At 37.0% G+C, this 10,850-nt stretch overlaps 1 protein-coding gene across 1 annotated transcript in view; it reads right to left on the bottom strand.

The window, feature by feature from the left end:
* The window catches only part of NOL10 (nucleolar protein 10), a 55,203-nt gene that overhangs the window by 33,582 nt on the left and 10,771 nt on the right, over window positions 1–10,850 (bottom strand). Inside the window, exons 8-12 of the mRNA XM_009332506.1 lie at window positions 9,987–10,047; window positions 9,382–9,467; window positions 8,947–9,025; window positions 7,570–7,719; window positions 5,158–5,224 (exon numbers count right to left, since the gene is read on the bottom strand). Of these exons, the coding sequence (XP_009330781.1) occupies window positions 5,158–5,224; window positions 7,570–7,719; window positions 8,947–9,025; window positions 9,382–9,467; window positions 9,987–10,047 (443 nt within the window). The remainder of the gene's footprint in view (window positions 1–5,157; window positions 5,225–7,569; window positions 7,720–8,946; window positions 9,026–9,381; window positions 9,468–9,986; window positions 10,048–10,850) is intronic.

Below are 10,850 nucleotides of genomic sequence, written 5' to 3'. Positions count from 1 at the left end.
GGGTCAGGGGAGGAGGGGTGAAAGCAGATTACCTGTAGCTCATACAGTACATATTCTTGGCCTGCAACGGAACAGCTAATTGGGACACATAGCGAATTGTTGCATCAAATGCTAAGGAAAGAAAGGTCTGATAGCAGCACAATTAACGAAGCTTCATTTCCTACATATTCATCCCCTTTCATCCTCTATCTTAACAACTGTTCAGCACCACTTCAAGCAACACTAAGTCCTGACAACTGCAGGCTGCCAATTTTCATTACAAATTTAAATAGTTCATCCCATAATACTGTTTAGAACAAATCCTGTTAGTATTGCACTTAAAACCTACCTTGGGCATAAACTTGTATTATTAATACAAGGGGGTTTTGGTTTTTTTGTTTTGCTTTGTTTTTAAACACACACCTATAGTCTAAACACAGTCATAAATCACAACATGGCTTACACCTTTATTCGTATTTCATGTTGGGAAATCAGCACAACAGTAGCTTGTCAACACAAAATGAGAGACAGGATATTGTGGCTTAAAATGCAGTAATATTAGGGATATTAGCCAACCGGGGCAAATGTAAAATTTGAAATACCTATGAATATACCTGAGAAACACCATGAATAAGGGTTGCAAATACTCTGAATATAAAAGACTACTGTAGAAATATTGAAATCCATGGAACAATCTCCAACTGCCACAAGACTTCATTTAAGTTCAACACGAGGAATACTCTCAATTTCCTTCTACATAAGAGAGTAATAAGGACATTTGGCATATACTTTTATGTTTATCTCAATTTTGTCTTCCCAACGTAGCTGATCACCAGGTAATACAAGACATGGAATAGGAAGAAGAAAAGAGCAATCAAGTTAGATAACATTCTATCTAAAAGTACTGTAACATATGCCACTGAGACTATGAATAATTATGTCAATTACTACACACCCAGAGGGTAGAAATATAATTTACACCCAACTAGAGGAACGCAATTAACATGGGTGGAGTAATCCTTCCTACCTAATCCTTTCATTAAAAATACACAATGCAGCTGGACGTAGAGTGTCAGAAAAAAAGGGGCTTGCTTTCCTGGCAGAGCAAGGAATTTGTGAAAGCTTAGTCAGCAAACTGAGGCTAAATACCATACCTGGAAAGGTTCGCAGACAATTTAAGGAAAAAGCAAGAATTTATAGTATACACACACACATCATGTACTATATGTATATACTATAGCATATAGATTACATGCTCCCTTAACATATCAGCATGCTCACTACTATTTCAGGAGACAAAGCATTTCTCCATTGACTGAATATGAATCACTAGAGATAAAAGGATAGAAATTAATTCTGCAGGTGCTTCAAAAATGACAGTAAAGAGAAAACCTCCTCTTTGAGAGTCTTCCACCAATAATTAAAGGAGGGAAAAATAGACTTTGGAACAGTACATGGGCGTATACTACAGGGGAAATAAAAGAATAAAAAAAAAAAGGAACAACTCTATGAAAGGAGAAGTCTACTCCACGCATTTTCATTGTTTCAGCTTGTTAGTTTTAACCAGTTTTTATGGGAAGAGAGACCACACCCTAACAAACTACACAGCAGCCTAGTCTGATCATTTTAAAAGGGAAATAAATGAGAACTCTTTTTTCAGAGAAAAGGTTTTAATATGACCATCTTTGGAAAGTGGTCTACAATACAGTATCATCAGTTTAAAGGAATGAAAACGTGAGTATGAAGCAGTAGTAAATGGGAGAAGCAGTTTTAGAAAAAGCAAATGTTTTTACTTTTAATAACATATTTTACAATAATCGAAACAAATGAGGCACAATTTTCTATACACCAAAGATGCTGTTAAGTTTCATTTATATTGTACAACTTAACGGAAGCTGAGTCAAGGCTACTCAGTAAGTGCTAAACCTTTTTTCCCCTAGCCCCATTCTGTGCACGTATGATCAGAGAAAAGAGATTCATAACTAGTTTAAGATATCCACTAAAGTTTGTCATCATGTAGTTTGGTCAAAGATACACAAGGGTTTGCTTCCCATGAAAGGTAGTAGTACTGAAGCTGGTTGGTAAAATACTTTAATCAAAAAAACCAAACAACTACAAAAAACCTCCCACAAAACTATTGAAAAAGAATAATTCACATTATACTGATCCACTAGTATAAATATTTCATACTGTTTTATGTTATTTTTATGTCACTTTTCCAATTTTTTTTTTTTTACTTTTTTTATAATTGTGACAATGCAGTGTCAAAATTATTTCATTACTGCACATGCAGCAGACACTGATGTAAAACTGGGCTGCAACTAATACAAAGTATCAGCTACCTTCTGTGGTTTTAAAACAAAACTTATTACAGCTATTGTAATAAAATTATAAATACAAAACGGAAAAGTAAAATATCTAGACATACTAGACAACAATTTTCCCCAAATAAAAGCATTCTAAATGTAGATTCAATGACTTCTGGTTCATGACATTTCTGAAATTGTTCTCTTCAATTTGTAACAAAACATGTAAGTGTATGAAACAAATTCTGAATTTTGACCCACATCAGTGACATAAAATATGAAAGCGTTTCCTTCCATGTAATGATGAACTGCAAAGCTGTTTTAAGCGAATGTAAGAGCATAAGGGTGAGATTAGGATATGGGCTTTCTGAGCAGCAGTGTCACACGAACTGTTACAGCACAAGCTAGGCAAGTATCTCTTGGGCTTCCTGTGCCACGCTGGCTCCACGAACATCCAGGGGTGCTCTGAGAATGCTGAGGCACCAGTGAGAGCACTGAGCCATAGTCATACTGGTACTTAAATTATATTGTATTTCCAGCTCTCCACAACTGCAAGTTCCTGTCACTGAAAGTATTTCCTTATTTTCAGATGTTCAAACATAATTATTCTTTAAATTCTGAATGAGCATGAGGTGGTGCTAGGCATCATAAATACTGTTGCTGCAGAATTTAAGACAAACATGCAATGCACCACCTCTTACCTTAAGTCTCTTAATTTTCACTGCAACACGTTCTAGTTTTTCCCCTCTGTCTTCCATACGATTATAAAATACAACCTAGTTTTCATCCCACAACAGTTCTTACCAAAAGACATCACCCTGTTCCCCTAACAGACATGGTCAAAGAAAGAACAATAAGAAAAGTGGAACTGACTTAAGGAGGAGACGCGGGACACAAGACTGGAATGCACAATCTAGATCACAGACACATGAGAAAGTAATGTCCAATAAGCAACGTTAGGGAGGTGTGTGCATTCAGTTCTTCGTGCTACAAAATTCTTCCTGCAGAGCCTCATGAAAGTCATTTCTGAAAAAGCACTTGAGGCATGTCTACGTACCACAGAGGCTATAGAGTGTCCAGCTGAGTAACGTCCATCCTTGTAGATATTCAAATTCGACTGGTTATGACCTGAGCAACCTCCAACTCTTTGAAGTTGGATCTAACTTCAAGTTCGGCCCTGCTTTGAGCAGGAAATACACGACCCGCAGAGGTTCCTTCCAACCTAAATTACACTAAGATTCTACATTGTCAAATAACTTACTTCTGTTTCACTCCCTGTCATGAGCCCCTAATTATCAATGCTGCATGGATGTTAATTCACTCCTGGGTTCTCTTTCAGATAAAATCAATAAGCTCATCAAAGGTGAAACCTGGATGAAATGCTAAAGATAATTCACTCCAATGACCTCTCTCTCACTATGGATGAGAGAAGACCGGGTTTGTCTACTTCCATGTTGCACAGTCCACACTTCTACTACACAGTTATTCTCAAATATCCCAAAAGGAACTCATACATACAACCAGAGCACACGAGATGTACCCTCAGCACCGTGCCATAAAGTCCCTGTTTTGGCAGGCTTCAATTCTTTGCTTACATTATTTCTGGCACTTTGATCTGGGAAAAACAAATATAAGGAAGACAAAAATGGTATTGATGCCTTTTTGAGGGCTCAGAAAAACCTAGCCGAATTCCTAAGTAGTGAAACAGCAGTCTGTTTCAGAGAGGGCTAAACCTGAGCAGCATGGAAGCGAGTGAGTATTTTCATCAGCAAGGTCCTGCAGACCATTACGGCTTTGCTGCTGCATGAGGTCAAAAATGCTCACCATCTCAGTAGGGATCAGTATTTAAGTGCTCATCTTACAAAAAAAAAAAAAAAAAAAGACACATTCTTAACTGAAGTTGGCAGAAAAGACAAGTTTTAACTCGCTAGAAATCTCAAACTCACTTATCTACAATCTTGAATTTGAGCTGCTAGTATGAATCAAAGTCCAAGTCGCTCTGTCTTCACTGCTACCTCTTTCTAAAATGAAGATAATAGCAGAGTTTGCAACATAGGCATTCTCTGGATCAAGAATTTTGTCCTGTGTCATCCCAGTGGCCCTAATTTTTATTTAATCTTTTTCAGTACTGCTTTCTAAAAAGGAAGTAGGTGTCACATACTAGTTAAGAACTAAGCAACTCAGATCAAGCAGGAAAAATTAAGGCCAGTTGCAATCTGAGGTACAACTAAAGCACATGTGCACATACAAGCACCATTTTGTAAAATATTTTTACTCCTAAGGTAGGATCTGGAAACTTTGGTTAAAAGCGACCCTCAGTTTTGCCCTCTAAACATAATGTTATGAGACACAGCAAATCTGAAAACAGTCACAAAAAGCATGCAAATCTGTGCACTTAGGAATCTACTCTTAAAACCAAAGTATTCAATCTCAGGGAGGGCACAATAAGTGCTATATCTAAAACAAGGAAAGATCAAATAGTTGTAAACACTTGTAAAAATTTGTAAACTTGCTGTAAAGAGATTTTTCCCAGCTCTAGAAAGCAAGCCCTAATTCATCTGGGACTTAGCCAAGACAAAAGGCCAAAATTCCTATTCGTATGAAATGAAACACTTCAGATATTTGAAAGGGCAACAGAGGTCAATCACTCAATAGACAGCACAGCAGCTCCTAACTGCAAAGAGGCTCCGATTTAATACAGATGCAGAGGAAACAATGACACTAACGGACAAGTAACCATTTTTTCCTAGCTCTGTCATAAGGAGGAAAGTGAACCTAATTTGTATCACTTAAAAAGAAAAAAAGACCACAGCTTGGGTTAACACAAGCTCTCCCTTTTGACCTTACTAAGACATTAATATATCTAACACACCTGAATTTGGATACAGGCAGACATCATTGATATCATATTCTGGCTCCATCGAAGTAAATATCTTCCCCTGAAAATGTAGGAAGAAAATATATTATAAAAAACTCCAAACAATATTATTAAATTTAGTAAATCTAAACTAAAAATAGCCATTATAGGAGCAAAGAAATATGATGGAATAAAGATGGAACAGATTCTGCAGAACAATAAAATGTTATTAAAGTATCTGAGCATAACACAAGGAACTCAATATTGTATTTTGTCTCTGATCCAGTCTCTTGTAAGGAAGTGTAGCCTACTGGTTATCGAAGACACAGCAATGTCTTCTAATTGTGGCACTTCTAATTTCTCAGCTCATACTTCTGTGTTGAAAATACGTGTGTCAGATCTGCTTTATTTTATTTTATGCAAAAGGGGGGACGAGGTCCATAAGTTCCTGGCACATCGCCAGCGTAACCCTCCTTTTGTTCAAGTCTGAATGTGGTAGTTTTAAATCATTTTATTTTGGTAAGCATCGTTAGCTGAAATGATGGATCAGGAGTGGAATTTGATTCTGGAGCTTAGTTCCTTCACCCCGCTCAAGTCTACATAAAATGAAATATAGCTCAGCACTTTGTCTATAATTTATAAACTCAGTATTAAAAGAGGCCTAAATATAAAAGTAGTAAAAGCATCCAGTGGTATCTAGCTTAGATCAGAACTGAAATTATAAAGGTTATTTAAGAAAAAGGTAAAAGCAGGAAACAACATTCTCAAAAAAAGAATAAGAACTGGAACAGAGTCTGAAAAACCCAGACAAAATACAGGTGCTCTTATAAGCCAACACACAAGACAGCCAGTAAAGGAAGAGTCTCTAAGAACTGGGCCACAGAATCTGAAGCATGAGAGTACATGCCTACACGGTTCTAAACGAGGGACAGGAACAGAGCAAATTTTGATCCTATTCCTCTTTTTTCTTTCCCTGCAGCAATCCCACCTACCTTTCTGGGCCCTTCCTTTCCCTCCCAGTTACACGCTGTTACCCCACCCACCTCTGGTCTCTCCCCGATGATTAATAAGAGTCCTCCCCCACCCCGGTCTTAGCAGACAAAAGCCTCATGCTCCCCACCCCAAGGCACGTCTCAGCATGGGGCTATTCTGGTATCAAAGCCATATGCTCTCCACCCCGCAGTCTGCCTCTGCAGTTGGTTCCCAGCCAGAGATAGTCAGGAACCAACATCTGGGAGAGGTGGAGCCAGCTGGAACATACTCTAGGAAAGAGTCCAAAGCTATCTTTGCCTTCCAGCAGTAAGAAACCCTCCCTTTTCCCACAGCAGAGGCCACCTGACAAACCCTACAGTGTTTCATTCTCAATGAGGGAAATACATATATATCTAGGAAAAATGGAGAGAGGCCACTGCAGATGTTTTAAATAATAACCAATAATTTATTTGCTCTTTTAAACAATAAAAAGTAACTGCAGAGGAGCTTACAAAAAACTGCTTGCGATCACAGAAAAAAAATAAAAGAGGCTGTTGAAAGTTCATGAAGCAGCACAACAATGGAGAAATGACTGCCTGAAATAGTCAGAAAAAAGTGCCTCTAAACTACTGTAACTGCTCGATATGTTTCATTATAAAACTAGAAAAGCATAGATGGAGCATGTTTTTTAGAAGGAATACAATGAATAAAGATAGCCCCTCAAACAGAACCAAGCTACTACCATAGTAGTATTACTATGAATCTATGGGGTAGCATATTTTGTGCAAGCTGCATTGACAGAAAGATAAGAAAAAGAACAGCATCATATAATGAAAGAAAGTCTTAAGAAACTTAGAGATTTCAACTTCACTTAGAGGTGCAAAAGGCAGGGATAGAGATGCTGCCTGTTGCAACACAATTCATTAATACAGCACAGTACACATTGTTATTTGGATCTAGGCATAGTATCTATTTCAATATCCAAATAAGTTTCTGTGAAAATAAGCAGTCCCTGATTTTAATAGGTCATAAACTAACTGATCTACCTTTGAAGTTAGCCCTTCTTTGAGCGGGGAATTGGAATGACCATGTTTCTTCTGATGAAGGCACATAACTGGATGTGTTCAAACACACTGCGAGAAATACACAAACCAGGGCAATGGCTAGGATACTACTTTTTAGGTTTAAATCCTTCTGCTGAAAGAAGCATCTTAGGCAGACATGTACAAACAGCTAAAAAAATACCTAAGACTATACCTTTATACGTGACAGGCTGCTGAATACCTTCCCAGATGTTGGTTTATTTAGTCAGACAGGACAAAATGCTATGTAAATTAGGACACATTAAAGACCCAACTTCCTACACTGAATTTCAGCTTTATTATTCAAGCTGCATGGAAAAACAAAAAAGAAGAATCAAAAAAAATCTGAATGCAGCGACATAAAAACACTTACCGTATCTTTGTTCCACATTTTTATGATTCGAGAATCTGCAGAGATAATTAAATCCAACTGACGCTGAAACTGAATTGACTTAATAGGCAGGCCATAGTGGTGATCTTTGACTATTAATGGATTACTAGACCGAAGATCATATAATAAAACCTTGAAGAATAAGAGACACATTGAACTTACAATATTGTAAGATCAAGAGGAAGTCACTCACACCAGATCTTCACTAAAGATTTAACTAAACTTAAGATTTTTTACTTAAATACATGGACAGGATTTACGTAAAAGAAGTAATTTTAAATTCTGAAAACAGATTATTAAATGAGCCCAGTTTATTCTGACAATATATTTTAACCTCAATTTTTCTAGACTGAAGCATTCTTAGAGAAAATTTAAGAATCACCATCTTTCTAAGGTCTTTTTAATTTCTATTGAAAAAATGAACCGTTTTCAAGGCTCTTAGTGTTTCTTAATTACTAATAGTTCACTTTCAGATTCTTGTGCTGTTCTTACACGATTTAAATTTTCAGACTCCCTCCCACATTCAGTGAGTATCACTTTCACTCATTGAAACACCACAGAATGTAATTTTTTATTTTAAGGGAAGTAGAGAGTACAGGCCCTGCCTTCCAGAAACCTGCATTTTTATCTCCAAAGTTTCCTATGGAACTTGAGAAGGACCTTAAATCTTTCACACGCAAAGTGTGAATACTAATAATTTTGGGGAAAAAAATATTATCAGTTTAATAAAAAAATATAATCTCCAATAAAACTTGCCTGACATGCATACTAACATTATCACAAATACAACTCTTACATACGTATCTGCTCTTGAACAAGCTACAGTTTTGTAAATCCACGAAAATACTGATGAAGGCAGAAAAAAATCCCCATACTCCACTTTACAAATATGACGGTAACAACGAATAAATGAATCTAAATGATCCCTTATGGAAAGATAAGACAGTAAAAACAATAGTTGAAAGACAATCACTTCTGCTTCGTTAGCCACCATCAAGATAAGGGACAGCATATATGTTGCATTGAGATGGTACTGACAGTCTCAAAAAGCAGCAACTTCCCCACATACTTGACTCTTAAGTCATAAGAAAACTGCAGAATTTGGAGTTACATAGTATGTAGGTTGTGATGATTTTAAGTGGTCCCTACAGTACTCTGAAGAGCAAGACCATTTGACAAAATTAATTTGCAGTTTAAGAATTATTATTACTACTCTATACATGTAATTTATGCTCTTATAAATACTTCTATTAATATATATTTACATTACAATAAGTGCACTCTATGTATGATAGACCTGGATTGGCAACTGCAAGAACAGGATCTCCTAAGAACTACTGTAGATTAAGTTAAGTCTACCTGCCCAGTAGATGTTCCAACAGCCATATTCAAAGCCCCATCAAATTTCAGTGCTGAAATGGATGGTAAACCATCTATCCTGCAAAGCACAATGCTTGTAGTTAGACATTCTTTCAATAAAGGCTGCAAATAATTTTTTCAATGTTAAAAAGAGCTAAGATAATTCATGTAAATTAATTTACAGATATCACTCAAATACTACTTCAAAAAGTTGTATTGCTTACATTCATAACTTGTGGTAGTATACAAAATTAGCCACTACTACTCAGACCAATAACTAAGAGACTCCTCTATGACTAAGAAAACCCTTTATTCACATTAGCAATGAGAAGACCACGGGCAGGTCATTTTAATGCAAAGTGGGATTTGTTTCTAACAGCAAAACTTCTGAAAAAACCCAAAAGAACACACTTTGAAAAGGTAGCCTTTACTCACTCTGTGTCTGCTGTCACACTGCTTAAGGCACAGTCCAACAGCCCAACTCGATTTCTAGTTCTAGGATCCCAGCATTCCACTTTACCCTAAAAAGTTTAGAAAATAAGTTTCAAGCTTATGCAACATGTCTGGTACTCTGAAAATGATTAAATAAAATTATGAATTAATTCATCTATGAGTAATTAATCAAATTTCCTAGGTTGATATGAGTTGTTCTAATAATGGCATACAAGCTCCACACATTTCATTTATATTTTTTAAAATTGTGATCTGAATGAAAATCATTAATGCTAAATTTCTGAAGATTAATAGGGTACACATACTAGCTAGTTTCTCCAGATGGCTATACTGTAAAGCAATATAATATTATTTTCTCTCCCATCTGCAAAATCCCAAGCATCTCAGCAACCAAGGTAGCTCAGAAATTATATCTGCGCTATGCTCTAAAAAGTAATCTTGTTTAACAGATCTATACTTAACATAGCAAATGAGATCAAATTAATTAATTAGGTTCCTGTCATGATTTCTTCTTATCCTCATGCAAACTAATATAAAAAAGAAACAAACACTACTGCCCATTTTATAAAAGGAATGCAAACATTTACCTCAACTGTCCCCATAGCAAACAAGAAGTGTACAGGATTTATGTCACAGACATTACTCTCTCTAAAACAGAAAAAGGAGCAAGTTTAATGACCTCAGAATAATTTAGCGCATGAACAACTATAAATATTTCTGTAATCACGTACACTATTGCTCAGCCTGGAAAAGCAAAAGGTGGAGGGAGGGACAGATGGCCACCTAATAGCAGCTTCCCATACTTAACAGGAGCTTACAAAGAATTTGGAGCCATCAGAGACGGTGCTGATTACTGGAAACAGGTAAGGTTCCAACTGGATGCAAGAATAATATTTTTATGCCATGCAGATAATTAAGCACTGGAACGGGTTGCCCACAGAGGCTGTGGAATTTCCATCCTTGGAGTTTTCAAGGCCCCAAGGGAAAATTCATCTGAATTCAGTGTGACCATGCCTTGAGCCAGAGGCTGGGCTCTGAGGTTCCTTCCAATCTGAATGATTCTGTGTTTCTCTGCCTATACCCACCACCTACCACCAAGCCTTTCCTTATCGCTCTGCTCCACTATATTCTTAAACAACTCGATTATGTCAAAAGGTGTTCCTGATTACTTATGTTCTGAAGCTTACATCTCCAACGTATTCTGATGAATGGCCTGTCTTCCTTTCCCTCCCCCAAGTATCCTGTTTCTCAACAGGGCACCCAGGAGCCCTGTATTTCTCCAACAATTCTTCCAAAGTACAAATACTGCTCTTTACACCGCTCACCCTGGCACCTTCCAGCTTCTTCCATTCAAAGCCCTCCACCTCTAGTCCTAGAACGCATCCAATTCCCCTGCCCTCACAACCTTCTCACAACTTAAGTCTCATCTCCCTAATTCAGATTTTACACAA

The sequence above is a fragment of the Pygoscelis adeliae genome, unplaced genomic scaffold (assembly GCF_000699105.1).
Source record: "Pygoscelis adeliae isolate BGI_AS28 unplaced genomic scaffold, ASM69910v1 Scaffold168, whole genome shotgun sequence".
Lineage (NCBI taxonomy): Eukaryota > Metazoa > Chordata > Aves > Sphenisciformes > Spheniscidae > Pygoscelis > Pygoscelis adeliae.
This window is presented reverse-complemented; position numbering and strand designations above follow the sequence as displayed.